General features: G+C 40.6%; 1 protein-coding gene across 2 annotated transcripts in view; it reads right to left on the bottom strand.

Annotated features, from left to right (window-relative positions):
- LOC307135122 (uncharacterized protein) overlaps positions 1-23313 on the bottom strand; it is a 43602-nt gene extending 20289 nt beyond the window's left edge. The window contains exons 1-5 of one of the 2 annotated variants that reach the window (XM_079831316.1): positions 23234-23313; positions 22625-22699; positions 16944-17500; positions 9032-9157; positions 6710-8650 (exon numbers count right to left, since the gene is read on the bottom strand). In XM_079831316.1, coding sequence (XP_079687442.1) covers positions 6710-8650; positions 9032-9157; positions 16944-17383 — 2507 coding nt within the window. In that variant the 5' untranslated portion in view covers positions 17384-17500; positions 22625-22699; positions 23234-23313. The remainder of the gene's footprint in view (positions 1-6709; positions 8651-9031; positions 9158-16943; positions 17501-22624; positions 22700-23233) is intronic. The other variant, XM_079831317.1, reaches the window with a different exon arrangement.
- Between the last annotated feature and the right edge of the window lie 268 nt (positions 23314-23581).

Genomic DNA, 23581 nt, shown 5'->3' with positions numbered 1-23581 from the left:
AGAGCAGTTGTTGATTTTGTTGTGGTAGTATGTATTTTTGGCAGTGGAGACATTAGTAGAGAATGAAGCAAAAAGAGACTGATACAGGGTTATGCGCCACTTCCTCTCTGCCCCCCGGAGTCCAGAGCGATGTTCGCGGAGAACATCAGACAGCCAGGGGGCGGAGGGGTTGGTGCGGGCTGGCCTGGATGTAAGGGGACAGAGGTTGTCTAAGCAGGATGTTAGAGTGGAGCAAAGAGTGTCAGTAGCACTGTTAGTGTCTAGTGCTGAGAACTGAGCAGGTGGAGGGAGTGAGGATGAAACCATAGTGGATAGACGGGAGGGAGAGAGCGAGCGTAGATTACGCCGAAAGGTGATCTGTGGGGGAGTGTGTGTTGTGTCAGGAGTCAGTATGAGGTTAAGAGTGATGAGAAAGTGATCTGAGGTGTGCAGTGGAGTAACTAAAGTGTTGTTTGTGGAGCAATAGCGCGTGTAAATAAGGTCCAGATGGTTACCTGATTTGTGAGTAGCTGTAGTAGATACTCGCATTAGGTCAAATGAGGTCAGAAGAGTGGTACAGTGGTACAGAGAGATTATACAATTTAATCCATTATTCATCACTACAACAGGAAAATACCATTATAGTCACTTTAGATGCAGAAAAAGCTTTTGACAGAGTCAATTGGAACTTTTTATTCACCACATTACAAAAATTTGGCTTTGATGAGTCGTTTATTAATTGGATTAAAATTGTATACACAGCACCTTCTGCCACAGTCACAACCAATGGACTAACATCACAAAGCTTCACACTGCACAGGGGGACTAGGCAAGGATGCCCACTCTCTCCTTCTTTATTCACCATCTTCATTGAACCCTTAGCAGCAGCCATCCGTCAGAACCCACTCATCAGAAGAATCCACACGCCCCAAACACATCATAAAATGAGTTTATATGCTGATGACATTTTACTCTTTTTGCAAAATCCTCAATCATCTCTGCAAGAAATAACTAAAACCATTGATTTATACTCCACAATATCTCGAGAGCGCTGCACACCGCCATCATATGACTAGTAAGTCAAAGTCCAAATAACAGTATTTGCTGTCCTAACTTAATTGACATAAGTACCAATGTAGAACATTATATAGAAACTGTGTCTATTCCTCGTTTAGTGAGGTCAAACATTAAATCTACTGTAGGATCTAGGAAAAATCTAATTGTGATTAAACCAGAAAATCTCAATATTAGTGAACAAAACCAATTTTGTACTAACTTAATTGACATAAGTACCAATATAGAACATTATATAGAAACTGTGTCTATTCCTCGTTTAGTGAGGTCAAACATTAAATCTACTGTAGGATCTAGGCAAAATCTTATTGTGATTAAACCAGAAAATCGCAATATTAGTGAACAAAAACAATTTCTAAAACTAGGTCTTCTAAACATTAGATCGCTCACACCTAAGGCGGTTATTGTAAATGAAATGGTCACAGATAATAGTTTCGATGTACTTTGCCTTACTGAAACCTAAGCCAAATGATTATTTCGGTCTTAATGAGTCTACTCCTCCAGGATACTGTTATAAGCATGAGCCCCGTCTGATTGGTCGTGGCGGCGGTGTTGCAACAATCTATAGAGATATTCTAAATGTTACCCAGAAAACAGGTCACAGGTTTAATTCATTTGAAGTACTAGTGTTAAATGTAACGCTATTAGATGTAAGAAAGAAATCTGTATTATCTCTAGCCTTGGCTACTGTATATAGACCTCCAGGGCCCTATGCAGATTTCCTAAAAGAGTTTGCAGACTTTCTCTCAGATCTATTGGTCAGCGTCGATAAAGCATTAATTGTTGGAGATTTTAACATACACGTAGATAACACAAATGACGCGTTAGGGGCTGCGTTTACAGATCTATTAAATTCCTTTGGGGTCAAGCAAAACGTCACTGGTCCCACTCATCGTCTTAATCACACACTAGATTTAATTATATCACATGGAACCAACCCAACCGATATAGATATTATACCACAAAGTGATGATGTCACTGACCATTACATGGTAACTTGTATACTGCGTACTGCTGAAATCTGTCATGTTGCGCCACGTTATCGACCAGGCAGAACAATCCTTCCAACCACTATAAATAGATTCTCAAATAGCTTACCTGATCTGTCTCAGCTGCTAAGTGAACCCAAACAAACAGATGAACTAGAGGAAATGACTAGCAGTATGAGCACCATTTTCTCTAGTACATTAGAAATTGTAGCACCAATTAGATTAAAAAAGGTTAGAGAGAAAACTAAAGCACCATGGTACAACAGTGCTACACATGTTATCAAGAGAGAAACTCGTAACTTAGAGCGTAAATGGAAACAAACTAATTTAGAGGTCTTTAGAATCGCATGGAAAGAAAGTATGTCACGTTATAAAAAGGCCCTAAAAGCAGCCAGAGCTGAGCATCTCCGCAAACTAATAGAAAATAACCAAAATAATCCAAGGTTTTTATTTAACACTGTGGCTAGACTAACAAATAAACAAGCATCGCCTGAACAAAATATTCCGTTACAGTTTAGTAGTAATGATTTTATGAACTTTTTCGCTGACAAAATAGAAAGCATCAGAAACAAAATTGTAAATGTACAATCATTAATGATGTCTTATGATTCAACCGCAATTATCGCCCCTCAAGAACTACTACACCGCTTTACAACCATAGGACAGGAAGAGCTAAATAAACTTATCATTGCATCGAAACCAACAACATGTATATTAGATCCAATACCCACTAAACTACTGAAAGAGTTATTACCTGTAGTGGAAGAGCATCTTCTCAATATTATTAACTCGTCTTTATCTTTACGTCATGTTCCAAGAATATTCAAGTTGGCAGTCATAAAGCCTCTCATTAAGAAGCCACAATTAGATCATAATAACCTAGCAAATTACAGACCAATATCAAATCTTCCATTCATGTCGAAAATACTAGAAAAAGTTGTGTCCGCTCAATTGTGCTCTTTCTTGCAAGAAAATGATATCTATGAAAAATTTCAATCAGGATTCAGGCCGCATCACAGCACAGAAACCGCACTTGTTAAAATCACAAATGATTTACTTCTAGCTTCTGACCAAGGCTGTATCTCAATACTAGTTCTACTCGATCTTAGTGCTGCGTTCGATACTATAGATCATAAAATACTATTAGATCGACTTCAAAATTACACTGGTGTTCAGGGACAGGCATTAAACTGGTTTAGATCGTATTTATCAGACCGCTACCATTTTGTCTGTCTAAATGGGGAAAAATCAAAGATAACATCAGTAGACTATGGGGTGCCGCAAGGATCCGTGCTAGGCCCTCTGCTATTCTCTATATATATGCTGCCACTTGGTAATATTATAAGAAAACATGGAATTAATTTCCACTGTTATGCTGATGACACTCAATTATATATTTCATCACGACCAGATGAAAACGCTAAATTATCTAAACTGACAGCGTGTGTTGATGATATTAAATACTGGATGACGTGTAATTTTCTGCTATTAAATTCAGATAAAACGGAGGTATTACTCATTGGTCCAAAAAACTGCCCACAAAACCTCTCACAATACAACTTTAACTTGGAAGGATGTCCTGTCGCTTTATCCACTACAGTAAGAGACCTGGGTGTTATATTAGACCGCAACTTGTCTTTCGAAAGTCATATTTCATGTTACAAGAACGGCATTTTTCCACCTTAGAAACATTGCCAAGCTACGTAACATGCTATCTATTTCTGATGCAGAAAAGTTAGTTCATGCATTCATGACCTCGAGACTAGATTACTGTAATGCTTTATTAGCTGGTTGTCCTGCATCATCAATAAACAAACTACAGTTAGTCCAAAACGCAGCTGCTAGAGTTCTTACAAGGTCAAGAAAATATGATCATATAACACCAATTTTATCATCTCTACACTGGTTACCTATTAAGTTCCGTATCAATTACAAAGTATTGCTACTGACCTATAAAGCCCTAAATGGTTTAGCTCCAGTGTATTTAACGGATCTTTTATCGCCCTACAATCCATCGCGCTCTTTAAGATCACTAAACTCAAGGCTTCTGGTCATTCCTAGGATATCTAAGTCCACTAAAGGAGGGAGGGCATTTTCACATTTAGCTCCTAAACTCTGGAATAGTCTTCCGGATATTGTTCGAGGTTCAGACTCGCTGTCCCAGTTTAAAACTAGATTTAAGACGCATCTCTTTAGCCAAGCATTCACATTATAAATAAGTTTTATACTACAGTTAAATCGCACCAACAGCATTAATATTCTGAACAGCAGCTATGCTAATTATTTCCCATCTGCTTTTCTGTTGTTATCTCGGGACACTAGTCCCGAGGTAACTAGTTCGTCAGCTCCAGTTTGTATCCAGCCTCTCATGGAGACTTCAGATGCCCCTGTGATGAGACGACTCGACGCCTGTGAAGAGACGACTCAACGCCAGCGTTGTTATGGCCTAAAATAATACATGATTGATTAACTTATCCTAACATTTTTCTTTAACATTCTCTTTCTAACATTTTTCAATGTACATTTATGAAATGCACTTTCTGTGAAGCTGCTTTGAAACAATGTGTATTGTGAAAAGCGCTATACAAATAAATTTGAATTGAATTGAATTGAATTGAATATCAGATTATGCAATAAATTGGAATAAATCCTCAATTCTTCCACTACATCAAACTAAATGGGATGTGGTAGCCCAGGTTTCACCCATTCCTCTCTGCACAGGCCACATCACTTATTTAGGCGTTAAGATTTCCTCCAGGCTGTCAGAGCTGACTGGACTCAACTTCACTCCTCAACTGAAAACATTAGAAGACGACCTTCACCGCTGGAACAATTTACCACTTTCCATCCAGGGCAGAATAGCTATAATCAAAATTACAGTACTTCCAAAAATAAACTATTTATTCTCAATGATCCCAACCCACCCTTTTGTCAATTGGTTCAAATCTTTAGACTCCATCATTACCCGATTCTACTGGAAAAATAAACCACCACGGATAAAATTAAGCACTTTACAAAAACCCAAATCCTTAGGAGGATTAGAAGCACCGCATTTTTACCATTACTCACTAGCAAACCAACTTCAATACATATATAAATGGACTCACCCCACTCAATCAGACAATATATGGCTAGACATAGAACAATCACTCTGCGAAAACTTGCACATATCAGACATCCCATTTCTGGACAGACATTCTATAGGCCTATTATATTGATGGTAGGCCTACTTTAAAAAAAAGTTTATTTTATCATTTGATCAATTTCTTGTCTTTTGTAGTTATTTTATTTTTAGATGTCTGTGCATTTCAGCCCGCCAAAACAGGCAGGGCACTGAATGCTATTTAATCAGAATCTTTCTCCTTTAGAAGATCTCCTCGCTGATCCCGAAGACGACTATGAAGAAGCCTTTCTGCTCGCCGTGGAACAGCCCCTGCAGCTGATCAAGATTCTTACAGCGGTCTCAGAATGCCACTTCTCCACTGCGGCTATCCGGCAAGACTTTTAGAGCAAATTTCGCTCCAAAAGAGCATATTTCCAGCAATGTTTGTAGATAAATGTCACACCACGGTTGTGAGGCACCCCTTAGTGCGTCTCCTGCCTGGGTCTCCTGAGAGAAGGGGCTCTTGATGCAAGAGCACGAATCTTGCCTTTCTGCGCTCCCGGATCACTTTCTTTTAAGATAGCGATCTAGCCATGCTCCCCCGTTCTCTTCCTCTTCAGAAGCAGCTGAGTTGTGGGGCTCACATCAGCACTGTGAGCGTTCTGGTCTCCTTTGGGGGTTCTGAAGAGGATTTTGCTGATGACAAAATGTCATTGGCCGCTTCTGATGCAGAGAAGTGGTCGCACCTCATGGAAGACTCTGCCCCCTGTTGCCTAAGGATCTAGGGGATGTAAGGCTGGTTTGGACACCAAACTCATCCGCATCCTCATTAAACCCATTTAGGAGCTCAGCTTTGAGTGGTCGGCCCAAGAAGAGCCCGTCTACAGCTGCCTCAACGAGTGGTTCCTGCAGCCAGGGCACTGTCAGCGAGCCCCCTGCTAGAGGCCAGCCCCATTCTTTCCAGAAGTTCATGAAGAACTTAAGTCATGGTGCGTCCCCTATTTAGCCAGCGCCCACTCTTCACCCTGACGGCGCAGAGGAAAAGGGGTACGAGAAGCCGCCAGATCTATATATGTGCAAAGCTTGGTGACTGTAGCTGAAAAGGGATGTGCTACTGAGTTGTAGCAGGCTGCTGGATGTAGCAGGCACCCCATCCATGCTTAAGGTCTGTGTGGCAACTATCACAGTGTATCTCTCCCCCATAGCCGGCTAGTCAGTAGGTAGGAACGACTTAATAGTGCAGTTCCCATAGGGGGCCAGAAGGCTGAATCCCCCTCGTCCCCACACTGTACCGACCTGGGACTTATCTACAGTCATAAGGACTCTTCATCACAGGTTGTAGAACTGCAAGATGGCGGCACTGATTACAGTGGAAACTCATTTACTAATTTAAATAATGTTAACTTGACTGACTACTCCATTTCCACTTTAAAATAATAAAAAGGCACGTCATGAGTCCTTTAAGACTCTAAGCTTGTTATTTAGGAGAAAACCTCTCATTTAGCAAATGGTGCTAGATTCATTATTAAACATGATTCTTCATTAGTGAATAATTAACACTCACAGAGCTTTTGTGCAGTTGCTCACAGCTGGTATCAGTCTTCTTCTGCCCTCATCTGATGTGTTGTATTTCATGGGGTTCAGCTCATCCAGCGGCTCCTCTGAGATCTGAAGCATGTAGGCGATTGTTGAGCAGTGAGATGGAGAGAGTTCCACCTCTGAGTGTTTGTCTGATTTCACAAACTCCTGAAACTCTCTGGACAGAGTCTGATCTTTCACTTCCAGCAGACAGAGGAACAGATTGATGGATTGATCAGCTGAGAGTTCATGTTCATCTTTGTTCTTAGAGAGATGATCGAAATAATTTTCATCTTTGATCTTGTGTTGAATGTACTGTGTGGTTCTCCTGATGTTCTTTGTGCTGTTCTCTGTGTGTGTCAGTAGATCCTGTAAGAGTCTCTGATTGGACTCCAGAGAGACGCCCAGCAGGAACCGCAGGAACAGATCCAGCTGTCCATTCTCACTTTCAAGGGCTTTACAAACTGCTGATGTTAGTAACCAATAAAGAGAGACTTCATCAGATTTGTAAAACCTGAATTCATACAGTGGTTCCTTGTTCTTGATCACATATGAGTAAAACAGATAGAAAGCAGCGAGAAACTCCTGGACGCTCAGATGAATGAAGCTGTAGACTTTCCTCTGATGAATCACAGATTCCTCCTTAAAGATCTCAGTGCAGATTCCGGAATACACTGCGGTGTCAGTGACGTCTATGCCGCTCTCTCTCAGGTCCTCCTCGTAGAACATCACATTGCCCTTCATCAGCTGTTTGAAAGCCACTTCAGCAAGTTTCACAATCACTTCTCTGTTGGACGGAAGGAGTTTCTCTGGATCTCTCTCTTCATACTTCTGATTCCTCATGTTGATCTGAATCAGCAGGAAGTGGATGTACATTTCAGTTAGAGTTTGAGGGATTTCTGCACTCAGATCTTCTTCCAGGAGCTTTTGAAGCACAATGGATGAGATCCAGCAGAAGACGGGTATGTGGCACATGATGTGGAGGCTTCTTGCTCTTCTGATGTGTGAGATGATTCTGCTGGCTTGATGCTCGTCACTGATTCTCTTCCTGAAATATTCCTCCTTCTGAGGCTCATTGAATCCCTGAATCTCTGTCAGACGGTTGATGTATTTGGAGGGGATCTGATTGGCTGCTGCTGGTCTGGAGGTGATCCAGATGAGAGCCGAGGGAAGCATCTCTCCTTTCATGAGCTTTGACATCAACACATCCACTGATGAAGTCTCAGTCACACCAGAAACTTCCTGAGCGTCTGAAAACCTCAGTGTGATTCTGCTTTCATCCAGACCATCAAAGATGAACACAACTTTACACTCCTCATAAATCTTTGAGTCCAGATGTTGAAGTTCAGGATGAAAGTCCAGCAGAAGTTTGTGAAGACTGTACTGATGATCTCGGATCAAGTTCAGCTCTCGAAATGGAAGCACAAACATGAAATCTACATCCTGATTGGCTCTTCCCTCGGCCCAGTCCAGAATGAACTTCTGCACAGAGACGGTTTTTCCGATTCCAGCGATGCCTTTAGTAAGAACAGTCTTGATCTGCTCTTTCTCCTCACGTCCTGGTTCAGGTGAGGCTGTAAAGATGTCATTGCAGTAGATTGGAGTGTCTTGTGAGTGTTGTGTTCTGGCTGTTTTCTCCATCTGTAAAACCTCATGTTCTTCATTCACTCCTCTCTCTCCCTCTATGACGTAGAGCTGTGTGTAGATCCTGTTCAGGAGTGTTTCATTCTCTTGGAGGTTCAGACCCTCAAATAATCTCTCATACTTGTTCTTCATGCTGGTTTTGTGTCGGTCTTTGACTCTCTGGAGCTCATCATTCACTGGTAGATCGTGTCTATCCAGGGACGGCGTAACACTGGTGAAAGTGTTGTTCAGACGGGAGACTGAGGCGGCTCTTCCAGAGATGCTTCGCTCTCCATATACTCTGCTGAAATAACAACAAGAACAGAGTAAAAAATAAAAACCGGCTTCACAGAAAACAGAAAAATAGAAAAATTCGTTCCAATCTTCCAACGAGCAGCTAAAGGCGACAGAGACCAGGAACAAGGTTTGAGGAATGATGAAGAAACCCAAACCTCATCCTCAATCTGACACCAGAGATTCTGTTAGAAAATAAGGTTCTTATATCTTGACATTGAGATCAAAGTTAATTTTCTTTCTAATCACTGAACATATATCCACAGATTTGAGGCAGAAATTATGAAATCAGAAATAAAAACTCTGTGTGCATTCACTGAGTCTCAAATTATTTGTCCCCTCCTAGTTTCACTGGAGCAGTTAAATCACCAACTCCATGTTTTATACTCACAGTTGATCAGGAGTCACTGTTTCATTACTGAATACAGGAGGGAGAAACATGGATCTGTCACCCTTCACAGACACACAGCTGGGTTTGGTAGATGAAGATCTCTGACTCTCCCTCGTCCTGGAGATACTGAAAAAAACAGGCCAAAATAATTCTACCTTTATTTCTGCTGTTTTATTTATTATAAGTCAATCTGTTTTATCTAATGCCTGTTTGACATTGGCAGTGTTTCTACAGTAGCCCTAAAGGGACAAACTGCTCTACAGAGCACTAGCTACTCTCTTCTCTATCCGACGACAACATTTTCTTCCTGTGTTGGCCCCCGTTGCTTCTCTATGTGCTTCGAAAGCAAGGGGTGAGCGGTGTGTGATTGCAATTCACAACCTCACCGCTAGATGCTGCTAAAATTCACACACTGCACCTTTAACATACTTTTGTTTATGATCGCCGACATACGCTGCTGTGATGCAATAGTTCCCTGACTTCAATAGTGTTATCAAAAGTCCAGACTTCGGTACCAAGTCGGTACTGAAATTTAAAGGGGTGGTAAAACACGATTTCACTTTACTAACTTTAGCTAGTGTGTAATGTTGCTGTTTGAGCATAAACAACATCTGCAAAGTTACAACGTTCAAAGTTTAAAGCAAAGGAAGATATTTGCTTTTAAAGAAATCAATTTCTAAGGACCACAGCAAACGGCCGGTAGGGACTACAGACATTCCTCCAGGGTTGCTGACATCACCAGTCCCAATATTTACATAAACCCCTCCTCCAAGAATATTAAATAAGGGGGGCGAGACCATTTTTTATTACTGTGTAGAAGAGTTGTTGCGGTATAGTTAGTAGACTTGAATGTTGTTGCCGCAATGTCGACGAAACGCTGTTATTTTCATATTTTAACTCGGCCACTCATAATTATTACCCAAATCTCGCTCTCTGTGCTGCACATTTCACGAAGGAAAGCTTTCACAATCTTCGCAAGTTCAATGCAGGATTCGCAGAAACGGCTTGTCCTGAAAGATGGATTTAAAAACAGAAGCTGTTTACGGGCCACAACCTGTAAGTATGATTTATTTTTCGTCTATGTGTTTTCCTTTAATAGTTCGTATTGTTAATTGTACGTTGTAGCAAGGAAGTAAACAAATGACAACGCTGTATTGCAAACCAGTCTGTTAAATGCTCATTCATACTTAACGTTATCCGACAAACACCTAACGTTACAAACTTTTTAAAAATCTCAACAGCGAACTTGGAATTTGTGTAAATTATTCTTTGATTAGAGCTTTTATGTATTGTTTATCTACATGCTTGTTTATCTACAGGCATGCTAAACATGGTTCTGTGTTTGATTTGGATAATATAGTAAAGCCAATGTTTAGTGTTCATTTTGGGTTAATAGTTCTTGCGACAGATATTTGGCTATAATCGTTCTAAAAAATACAAAAGTAACAGTGCCTTTCAGTAGCGATCACTATAGATCCGCAGTCCTTACTCTTGAGGACTGAACAGCTTGAACAGGTTCTGCTCGATCTTCACTCACATTTTCTGGGTCCGATTCGGGCTCGAATTGGTATGGTTTTATTGACGCCATTGTTTCTAATACTTCCAAAGCACAGACTACAGGTAAAGGTAAGGGGCGTGACGTTTCCGACAAACATGCACTAGGCGGTTAGCGAATCACAACACACTGGGCCAGCTAACCAATCTGAGCCCATTGCGTATTTTTGAGGGACCGGCTTCATAGAACCCAGAAACCTCAGACTGTTTTACAAGGAGGGACAGAGCTGTGTAGAATAAAGGTAAAATATATAAAAAATAATGCAATTTTTTAAAGACGAAGCATGAACACGTTACAGTGCACCCCACAAACACAATCAAGCCTTCGAAAGAATGTGTTTTACCACCCCTTTAAAAAATGTGATGCTTTGAGCGCTGTTGAGCAGAATCGTAAACATCTCTGATTGCCCATTGTGCTCATGCACTCATCAAATATGTCTGTGATTGGCTACAATGATCAGCGCTTCAAAAACATGATGTAAATATACATCAATCTCTTCACCGAGCGCTTACACAGACCGGTCCGCTGACACACGCCTGCTTGTGTGTTCAAAACCTCCCGCTCCCAAAACACTTTCAAACATTTCCGTGTGCTTTCAAAGGCTCCCGTGCATTGATCATTGCAGCCAATTACAGGCATATTCGATGAGCGTGACACAATGGCCACTTTACGATTCCAGCTCAACAGCGCTCAAAGCGACACATTTAAAAAAATTCTTGGTACCGAAGTCGGTACTTTTGACAACACTAGTCTACGACACACAATATTTAACCATATGCCGTTAAACCATATAACATGCTGTGAAGTGTAGATTATATGATAAACTTATTCTTTAACTTATGCTATAGTTTTAGTTTAAATCATTTAAACATGCTTGTGGTTTTTGCAACTCTAACTCCTGTGTGTTTTTGATTTCTTGGTTTTACACTGTACTGAATGTGAAAGTCATATTATAACAATTTGTTACATTTTATTTATTGCTTTTCTGGGTACTCGAAGTGCTTTACATAGAAGGGGGAATCTCCTCAACCACCACAAATGTGCAGCATCCACCTGATCCGCCAGAACGCCCACCACACACCAGCTTATTGGTGGAGATATGGTGACTGTGAAACACAGCAGACCTCACCTGTATGTTTTTATGGTGTAATTGACCTATCGGTAAGCCCCGCCCCCCTTAGTTACTGTTGCTAACTCGGACAAACAAACAGAGTTGCTATATCTTACAATGTACAGCTGTCAGTGTGAAAACCTTATCCCAAGTTGTTTTTGGACACAGAATGTAACGTATACCCCGTCCGAATGATGGCCAAACTTTACTGATGGTTTATGAAGTTTATTACATCGTTTTTCACTCAAAAAATCATTGTAAGAGCTGAACAAACAAAGCATAAGTGCGCCTTAACATCTAATTCACAAACTCTCTCTCTCTCGCCCTCTCTCCGTGGCATTACCATTAACATACACAGCAAATTACACAAAAACACTCACAGTAAACAGACATATACACAGACCTTATGCCTTTTCGGGGGTGCAGTTAATAACTGGTGAACTTTGTATCTACAAAACAACTCCGAAAAACTGCGTGCGAGCTCTCCCTGTCACTACCCGTTCGGTAGACTATAATACCCGTCAAAATAGGAGTCCTCCTTATAAGACAGATAATGCAGACCTTTAAACATATCTAAACTCACAGAAATAAAATAAATATGGTGAGAGATTAATTTGGAAGCGATGGTTTACAGACCTCAATGCAAACGGGAGAAGCCTCTTGTTACGATCGCAGATGATAACATCCAGGATCAACACTGTTCGTGTACCGCAGGGTAAGATTACATAAATTCACATTTAATCAGCAGTTTAATATGGAGAAATGCACTGAAATGTAGACCTTCGTGTTTCTGACCTACAACGTTGCATGAGAACAGTTAGTTATAGTTAACTTAGTCGGTTTGTACGTTAGCAGGGAATTACTAACTTTAATAATAACTTAATGAGAGTATGACAAACAGAAAATCCTCTCAGGACACCTGGAATCAGTGTTGCAGTACCTCAGGCACGACGTTTAGCATTTTTGTTGCATAAACACCATCAAACCGATGACAGCTTCGGATTTTCCAATGTTTCTCTATGGCGCTGACACCTAAAGATGTCCGAGTTCCGGTCCCAGCGCAACTGATACTCAACTGCCATTGGCTCATCTGCGTTCGATGGGAGGGGCTTACCGATAGGTCAATTGCTACTTTTTCATCTCAACTCATGTTTATTTTGACCATGGACTGTGCTATCACTTTAATTCAGTTTGAAATAGACTTAAGTGATTGCAGCAGTGGTGCTTCCGCTCATGCTTCTCTCCACTGCGTGAAATAGTCACGCTAATCGGACGGTGCGGATCATTTTTATTATTTTTAAAGCAGGAGTCTGTAATTCTATGAGGTGTTTGCTACACAGTTTGCTATGAGTCTAGACTCCAACATGCCTCACAGGAGTACTAAAAACTCAAGCAAATAAGCATTTAAAAAGCATAGCCATCAAGGTGAGAATAGTGCTGTTGTTGAAAAAACAGAGCGAAAAGAAAGAAAATGTTTTGAATCCTTGCTACCGAACTCTCTTGACATTCAAACGAAATCATGAAGATCGAGAGGGCCCATCGTGTTCCAGGCGGACCTGCCAAGACCGCGTCCCCATACCCAAGGGCAGGTTTGGTCAGATTTCATAACTACGTGAGGAGCACTGACCAGAATGGAATGGGTCATTATTGCAGCGAAAGCATGGTGGAACAGAGAGCAAGCTTTGATGTTCAGAAATTCTGAGGTTAATATTTTCCAGGATTCCCGTGCTGCCGATCTACATAAACGTAGACTATTCAACAAGGTCAAGCAACGTCTGAGGGCGGCCTGGGCTACTTATGCACAGCTTTATTCTGCATCTCTCAAAGTCACACACCGGGGAGCTACTAACGTGTTTCAGGATCCATCAGAAGTGGACAAGTACCTGTCATCGTTGGACTGCACATCGCCATCTGTTTGATGGTGACCGCACCTACATTTCTGACCCGCTTTTCTTTATATTAGGCTCCCTGTTATATAAACATGTTGTGTACGTCTATGGTCCGCATGTCTGCTAATGCAACATGTTAATTTTCTTTTGTCATTCAGGACCTCTTTTGCACTGAACTGTTATCTGAGCTATTTCAGATCAATGACTAACTTAAGTTCTAATGCAGTTTACACTATTCCTTGTATTATAGTTTCATGTTCCATGATTATTATTTTTTGCTTTACGCCTTTCAGCTCACTTTTGATGTAGACAGGAGATTGTATTTTTATTATGGAATACATTTGGTCAGGAATCTTATTTTTTCTCTCCTTTTTCACAAAGCATGTCAGCAAATAGCCTTAAGTTCTGTTCATGGAACGTTAAAGTAATACATACGCCTGTAAAGAGAAAGTCAGCCCTCACATTCCTTAAAAAGGAAAGTGTTGATATAGCCCTGCTACAAGAAATCTTGATAATGAAGAACACCTTAAGTTGCAACATTTGGGCTTCAGTCACCCCCCCCCCTCTCCCATTTACGTCGAGGAGCCGTGGAGTGGCCATTTTGTTTAAAAAAGCTATACCATTTAGGTTACTGAATTGTATCAAAGATAAAAATGAACGTTATGTGATTGTGAATGAGTATGGGTATGTTGTACAAGGAAGAAGTTTGAAAGTTTGAAAGTTTTTGAAAGTTTGGAAGAAGTTTTTTATGTGTGTCTATTTCCCCCCTGGTCATCAATGTGACTTTCTGGCAAGTGCTTTTGACAAATTAGTAGACTGTAAGGTTACTATGGTCTGAAGAGTCTGCTCTGTATTTTCTACTGCACAAGAGGCGTGATAAATGAGCTTAAATTAAATGACTCTGTACATAATTGGATAGTCCTTCAACCAATCAGACCACAAGAGGCGTGATCAACAGGCAACAGCCCATCGTTTATCTATCCGTCATCGTGTTAAACCCACCAATAGCGCGCCAGGTGGATAAGCCAGATTGGTTCCCGCAAAAGTGTAACAGAAGCAGTAGAAATTAATGTATGGGTTTCCAGACTGAGCTGCAGGGCGAAATCAAATCGCCGGCAGATCAGGCTGGGTTTACCCAGTCTAGCTCCAAGAGCCCTTAAAGACAAAAGGTGAGAATCTCAGTAATCTGGCTCATTTGACTTACAATGGAGAGAACAGGAATGGGCCTGGAAACTTTGCATAACAAACTAATGTCATCGTCTTTACCTTAAATGCTAAATACAGTGTACTTTAAACCACACCTGTTAAAAAGCTGCACATTACGTTTGAAATAAACATCTTGTAATTTATCTTATTTGTGTAGGCCTATATACCGTATATATATATATAATTATTTACATTCATATATAAATATAATAATATAAATAATTTTTCATAAAATGTAATTTGTACCTTTTTATTAACATGTTTAGATTTTATAAAATTAGTCCAAATATTTTTTTCAAGAATTACTTTTTGTAATTGTAATTGCAATTTTTTAAACTATTCACTCACCTAGTGTGATATATGTCAGGATCCTGCCCTCACAGTCTTGAGGAATGTTAGGTTGTTTCCTGAGTCTGTTCCCCAAGGATCCACCTTCCGTGCCAATGCAGTCATGGCCCCTGAGTTCTTCCCTATATCTTTCCCCAGCCAAGAACTTTTCCCTAAGACTGTTTCTGACACCAAGGTCACCTTCAAACCCAACCCATTTGAGCAAACCCATGTTCCCAGGAGGACCCCTAATTTTGTCCCTACCCCTCCCATCCCGCCCTCCCTGTTACCTGGTCCTTATGGGTTCCCAAAGTCAGCACCTCCCTGGTCAGTCCCTAATTACTCTCCTGGATTATTTTCCTCCCCAGTTCTGCCCCCCGGGTTTCCTGTCTGCCCTGGTATTCCCAGTTTTGTTCCCCGCCCACCTTCCCAATTTATACCACCTCTTTTTCCTTTGCCCAGTGTGGATGCCAGGAGGCGTCCGTTGGGGGGAGGGTATTGTCAGGATCCTGCCCTGACAGTCTTGTCTGTCTTGTGTCTGTTCAATGTTTCTTTGTTTGTCTTGTGTCTGACCACATGGTTCTGTCTTTGTTTGTGTTGGCCATGTGCTCCTCTCGTCCCACCTCCTAGTTTCCCTTTACCACGCCCCCTTATTTAGTCCTTGTTTGATTAATTGTGTTCACCTGATCCTCATGTGCTCTTCCCTTTATATTGAGCTCCTTTCCCTCTTGTCCTTGCTGGTTCGTTGTGTGCTTTTGTTGTATGCCTCGTGTCTAGCTAACCATGTCCTGGTGATAGTAGTTTATCTCGTCTAGTTACAGTTTTTGGTTACTTTTTCCCTATCCTTATTTTCTCTCTCTAGTTTCCTGCAGCGTTACAGATTTAGTTTCTTGTTCCAGTTATTTATTTCTAGTTTTTATTAATTTTGCCTTTTCTCTCTTGAGAAATCTTTCTTCTGTTTTCTTTTTTGGATTCTAGTTACTTTGTTGGCATTTATCCCTATTTTTAGTTTTTAATTTTTGCTCATGTTTGTTTATCTCTTGTTGTCTCGTCTTGAGTCTTGTGTGTCGTCTTGTGGTGTTTCCCGTCCTGCATCCTGTTCCACCCTGGTCACCCTGGACTCTCCTGGCCTGGCAACCAGTCTGCTTTTACAGCAAGTCACATCACCTACTGTCAAGCCTGGTTCCCCGAGCTGCTGCCTTGTCTCCATCATTGGCCATCCCATCCCTGCTGTCTCTACCGTGACCAGCCACTTCTCCCATTGTGTCCTGCCCCTATTGTTTGGACTTTGTTCCTGTCTCACCATTCTTGTCCTGTGTCTAATATTGTTAATAAATTTCACCCCCTGCTCATTCTGCATCTGGGTCCTCACTCTCAGTAAACTGACAGATATATATTTTTGTCATAGCTTATGATTATATATTTTTATTCATTTGTTTTCTCAGTAATGTGTACTTAGTGGATTCTGGATTGTATTTAACAAATAAAAGAGTGACCATTAGTTCCACAAACACAGATGTATATTCTAATGTGATTTAGAAATATATGAATGATACATTTATAACCCTTTTATTTTGCCAGTTTGTTGTGATTGTTCCAGTTATTTACTGAATTGAATAAATACTTAAATATTTAAAGGTGTTAGCTGTAATCTTACAATGCAAAATTACTTTCATGATCGAAGCACACAAAAAACGTATGACAAAGCCCTAAAACTGACAATTAATTATCATAACTGTGGGCCGCGGGGTTTTTTTTTTTACCACCTCCAACTCATTTTGAGCCAGGAAAAACCCTGCTATTAATTACTGTCTTGTGTCTCACCTGGGGTCAGAGGTCACTGCTTCATCACTGAATTTAAGAGGAGGATCCATGGATCGGTCACTCCTCACAGACACACAGCTGGGGTCAGAGGTCACGGCTTCTTTGCTGAATTTAAGAGGAGGATCCATGGATCGGTCACTCCTCACAGACACACAGCTGGGGTCAGAGGTCACGGCTTCTTCACTGAATTTAAGAGGAGGATCCATGGATCGGTCACTCCTCACAGACACACAGCTGGGGTCAGAGGTCACGGCTTCTTCACTGAATTTAAGAGGAGGATCCATGGATCGGTCACTCCTCACAGACACACAGCTGGGGTCAGAGGTCACGGCTTCATCACTGAATTTAAGAGGAGGATCCATGGATCGGTCACTCCTCACAGACACACAGCTGGGGTCAGAGGTTACGGCTTCTTCACTGAATTTAAGAGGAGGATCCATGGATCAGTCACTCCTCACAGACACACAGCTGGGGTCAGAGGTCACACAGCTGGGTTCTGCAGATGAAGATCTCTCACTGCTCCCTCTGTTCTCCATAATGACAAACTGACTTCAGACCTGCACACAGAACATAGTCAACTTTATTTATATAGCTCTTTTAACAATGCAGATTGTTTCAAAGCAGCTTCACAGTGTTAAACAGGAAATAATGCAACAGAATCTGATTCGACTGTCCAGCCGCTCTCTAGTTTTCTAGATTTTCTATTCAGAAATAATCTACTCATTTTACCCGACTTGTCAAAGGAAATGCTAACTCCAGATAGCACAAACGTCATTGTGATGACAGACTGAGCTGGTTAAGCTAGCACGGCCTAACTCCATTCACTTAAACCCCTGTCCACCTAAAGGTCTGACTTTGATAATTATGACACATGACACTACATTTGATATGCATGCAGATCGCGAGTGCTGGCTTGTCAGATGCAGGTAAAACGATAGCTTGAATTGACATCTCTGCTGTAACAGAAAGAGCCTTAACACATCTTAACATAGGTCAAATGGTATCAGCACAAGGTTACTCTGAACGAGACTCTAATCTCAGTGTTAAAGCGTAAGTCTGTTTTGACAAAAGAAGCTCAGCAGCATATAAACTGTACCAGAATCGATTAGTCTGCTTTGGTTGGGGAAAAAACCCCATTAGTACTAGTGCTTAAAGGGTTAGTTCAGCCAAAAATGTAAATTCTGTCATTAATGACTTCCCCTCATGTCGTTGGACAAGCTTAAGTTCATCTTCAGCCACAAATGAAGATATTTTTATTGAAATCCGATGGCTCAGAAAGGCCTCCATTGGCAGCGATGACATTTCCTCTCTTAAGACCCATAAGAACTACTAAAGACTAGAACTCGACCGATAAAGCTTTCAAGGCCGATACCGATACAAATATTTGGTGATTTAAAAATCAGATATTCCGATATATCGGCCTATATATATGTGCCTAACTTACGATTTACATTGCAGGGACTGGAACTACAACTATACTAGTTATAAATACAGTAGGCCTAATCATTACTTTATTTAGGCAGAATAAGTTTGTTGTGATTTTCAAGCACATTAATGTTAGCGGTCTTCCACTGATAGCCATGGCATTAGCTAGCTTTGTGGTTAGCTAAAATCTATGATAAGCCATCATTTAGAAATGGACAACGTCATACTGCAAAATATTCTCGTCAGTTCTGTCAGTACGTCTCAGTTCAGTGAACTGTTGTAGTTACTAGCATATACTTCAGGTTATTAGTTTATTTCTAGACGGAGGGACTGTCACTTATGTCAGAAAGTTAGTAACTTTAGTAAAGTATGGATCAGCGCTGACTGGAGACGCGAACCCTTTAGAACGATTCAGTCCGATTTGGTGAACTGATTCAGTTCACTAAAAAGAACCGGTGCAAAAGAATGATTAGTTCGCGAACCGGACATCACTAATGTACCAGAGACGGAGCGATTGCTAACAAAGTTATTTATTGTAACTACTGAGTAATGAGAGCGCTGTCAGCGCAAGTTTATTGTGTTTGTATCTGAGAGTTCTGAATAAACACGAGTCCCAGTCACGCCGAGTCCGTCTTCATCATTATTACCAACTTTGTAACACATGCAATGTACCATTACAGCTGTCGAGATGAACGAGTTATGAGTAAGTGTTGATTATAGCATTATTTTTAGATATTTTCATATCATATGAAAAGTGTCAGTGACGCGCATTGAGTACACAGCGCAAACAAAGACACAACAGCAGTAATCGAATGTAATCCAGTTTATTGTGGGCTAGGCTGGCTAGCCCGGATACCCTCACGCTTACCCCCCTTCTGCTTAATCTCGCCCCGCGTTTGGTGCCTCCGCTGTGGGCCAGATGCAGTACTGGGGGTCGGGGATGTTGAAGGCCGAGCTTCGGTGTGCGTGAAGTTTATCTCTAAAGATGTTACTCTGCTGATGTTGAGCAGAAACGACTGTATGCACATTTTAGAAACGATAGACGCGACGAGGACGTACAAAAACATGGACTCACAAGATAGAAAACACGAAAACACCATTCTTGTCGGGAGAGAGAGAAGCCGCAGCGTGTGCACGAATAATAAATAATTAGCTACACATCAGAAATCACTAATCACAGATCAGAAGGAACTGAAAAAAGACTTCTGTTTTCATTTGTACATCCAAACACTGAGAAACTGCCTGCGTTCACTCGTTCACAAGCCATGATCTCTCGAGCGTTTGCATGGGCGTGCCAGATTCTCTGGGCGGAGGAAAGGGAGGTAACGTTCCTGTGTGGACGTCATAACAGGAAAATTCCAGATCAGCTCGTCTGGGCTGTCATTTTCTCAAAGGCTGAGAGAGACAGCCAGAACTCGGTTTACACCGATCAAAATTTCTAGCCACTTGGGGACAATATTCAGGCTATTGGGGAACTCATATTAATGTTGAAAAACCTCATAAAATGAAAATTTCATGCCATGGGACCTTTAAGAGAACTGATGGGGATGTTCTTATCAATGTTATTCAAGCAATGTGTCTCCTGACAGTTATCAGCTTACCATGCACCGACTCGCAGCATGACTCTGGATCAGCTGGTGTTGCCAACCGCCCTCTGGTGGACAAACTATGAAACGCCAACACTCATAATGTGGTTGAGCGGTGTTTGGCCGTTTTTATTATTTTTTAAAATATTAATTTATCGGCCAACATAAATGCTGATACAGATAGTTTGGAAATGCCTTATATCGGTCCGCCGATATATCGGTCAGTCTCTACAAAAGACGTCGTTACAAAGTCCATCTCACTACAGTGGCTCTACAATAACTTTATGAAGCGACGAGAATAGTTTTTGTGCGCAAACAAAAAATCTAAATAACGACTTTATTCAACAAGTTATTCAACCTGTATAAACTGTAAAACATGCAATTATTATAGTAATTCTGAGCATCTATAAACACAGATAACTGCTCCTCCATCTCTCCGTGTGCCTGCAAACTGCACTTGATGTGACCGGGGCGGAGTCACGTGACTAAAACCGTAATAATACACATGGAAAAATTACGTTGTTTAGAGGTTCTGAATTTCGGTTTAGATTACTTTTCGATGAATCGCCCGGCCCTACGATCAATGTAGAATTCAACAGCTTAGATACAGTGCGTCTTCCTCTGCTTGTAAACAAAGCTCCTCGCTCCGGTGTCAGAACACCGGATCTGCGTAATATTCTGGAGCATACGTCGCGGTGCACGTCAGAGGCCCAAGCGGAAGACAAGCACTTGTTGAATAAAGTCGTTATTTGCGCACAAAAACTATTATCGTGGCTTCATAAAGTTATTGTAGAACCACTGTAGTGAGATGGACTTTGTAACGACGTCTTTAGTGCCTTTTAAGGGTCTTGAGAGTGTAAAGTGCATTGGGCCAATGGAGGCCTTTCAGAGCATCAGATTTACACTAAAATATCTTCATTTGTGTCTGAAGATGAACGGAGGTCTGACGGGTGTCCAACCACATGAGGCTCAGTCATTAATGACACAATTTACATTTTTGGGTGAACTAACCCTTTAACCTGTTTCTGATGAAGGAGTCTCAGTGTTATATAGATATAGATTTGGGTGATGCTCCGCTTTCGACAGTGTAAAGGCCTTATTCTAGTCAGATTGATGTCATTCATCTAAACTTCAAGTATCCTGTTGATCAATACTATGTTTCATTCGCTGAGAGAAACATCAGTATTCATTCATGAGACGGATGTAGATCTGTGTGCTTAAATGAGTTTTGAAATGAAAAAAACTTTATTTTATTTACTCTTTAGACAAGTGCAAGAAGCAGGGGCGGACTGGCCATCTGGCACACCGGGCATTTTCCCGGTGGGCCGCTGGACAATGTGGGCCGGCCCGTTGCTACGTAAATATATATGAAGAATAAATATAGTAAAATTACGTAGCCTATATCCTTCCTCAGCCCAGACCAATGGCCCGCGCAGCCCACCTGAGGCATAACTCTAATCTATTTAGCCTGATCAGTCTCAGGGGTGAAAAAACGCTCGTCAATGTCAAAATGTTTGCGATATCCAATCAAATTGAAGGAGACGGGATTTACTGTCCACAGCAGCCGAGCAGCGCAGCAATTGAATGCAATCTGAGGTAAGATAAACAGCTGAATATGACGATTTCCAGGCTGTTAACGATTTAAAAAATGTTAAATGACGGACATTAATTTCCAGGGAAGTAAACTACTGCTGACCTTTGAGAATTTCTCAGATTTTAATGCATTTTACGTAATTCGTCACACATTGCACAAAGAAACATTAACATAGGTGTCGCAGTTTTCAGCATAGGCTATCAGAGGGAATGTTTGTCTTTCTGTTTCCAGGCTTTCTTCAGTAATTTCACAATAATTTTCATAGGCTTAGCCTACAAATACATGGTAAAACAGGCAACTTTCATATTCAAGTAGCCTTTGTGCCGTGTAGAAAAGTGCCATATATTAAAATAAATATATAATTTGCTAGTCACTTCACGTGCATTATTTTAAACACTGGTAATCAAAAGTTTGAAATAATTAAAATGTTTTAAAAAAATAATTAGGACAACGTTTAAAAATGTTTTTGAAAGAAGGCTGAATTTATTTGATCAAAAATACAGTAAAACCACAAATATTACGAAATATTAATACAATTTCCAATAGGCCTAGTTGTTTTCTATGAGAAAGTATTGTAAAATGTAATTTATTCCTGTAAAAGCTGACTTTTCAGCATCATTATTCCACACTTCAGTCAGTGTCATCCTTCAGAAATAATTTTAATATGCTGTATTTTTCATATAATTTTTAAACTCTTTTCCACTATTTGAGCTCTATTCCATAAAATTACAGATTACATACTATATCCACTAGACAGGCACCATAAAACAGTCCACATTCTGCACTACGTTCTAAGTCTTCTAGACCATAGCATTGTATATGGTCTGATTGTATGATAGGTATTGAACTTAGTGATATTTAGCTTAAGTATATGGAAAAGAGAATTCAAAATTTGTATTAAAAAAATTATATTTGCCATGTGCAACAGGAAAGACAAATTATAACCTGAAGAAGTATGCCAGTCATTCAGTATGATAAGCATTTCAATAAAACAATTAATATGATTCATATTTTTGTAAAAAAAATTGCTCTGTGTATAATGAGCTGGTGGGTTTATGGTGAGGTGTGTTGCAGACCGGGTGTGATGGGCCGCTTTGTGCCTGAAAGTCCAGGGCCACTTTTTTTGTCCCAGTCCACCCCTGGCAAGAAGCCTATAGTCCAAAGAATAGAGAAGCACTTACAGAAAGAGTCTACATGAGCAACATGTGCAAATGCCAAACAATATTTGCATCAAGTTCTTGAATATCTGAAAGTATAGGCACTGGCTTTAGCTCTATAGTTTCGTCTCCTTATAGAGCCTGAAAGGAACCAGAGACACTTTTTATTTGTGATTCTGTTTACACTAAGCTCTCGTTAGTGAGTAATATGTAAGTAATTATGTATGTAAGTAATATGAGCAATATTACTAACATGGTAACAAAACACAGTGTGTGTCAAAAACTACTCAAAGATTATGACCTGTAGATGAAATACAACACCATCAATGTCTAAACTGAGATTTGACAGAGAGACCAGATGACAGGATTACGTTTAATTTGATCATGTTTGAAGACATACGCCCTCTAAAACTATACAGAGGAAAATCAGAAGCAGGTCTGAAGCTGATATAGATTGAGTTTGATATGATCGCAAACAGAAAACACTGTACAATAACATGACATGATATCAGAAGCTGATTAACTTACTGTAATGTGACAGTTTTTGCATTCTTAAGGATCGCGGCTTTACTTTCGGTTTGGACTCGAACTGCAGAACGCGCATGCGCAGGAGGCCTCAGGTGTCAACAACACATAAACCCCGCCCATCTCTCTTCTTCTGCTCTTAGTGTTCAGTCGCTCGGTAAATGTGTTTAGCGCCTCCTCCTGTACTGGAGTGTGTTCCTCCATCTCTACTCATGGAGACACTTCCGTCTGCTTATTCTCTAACACTACTTCATTTCTCTCCACTTCATTCCAATCTGTTATCATTTCTTTACATTTTATGTTTTCTAAATAAATGCTTTTGCAATAATACATGCTCCGTGAGAAAATGTT

Source organism: Gobio gobio (genome assembly GCF_949357685.1).
Source record: "Gobio gobio genome assembly, chromosome: 12".
NCBI classification, from domain to species: domain Eukaryota; kingdom Metazoa; phylum Chordata; class Actinopteri; order Cypriniformes; family Gobionidae; genus Gobio; species Gobio gobio.
Note: the sequence above shows the minus strand (reverse complement) of the source record. Positions and strands in the feature narration are given on the sequence as shown.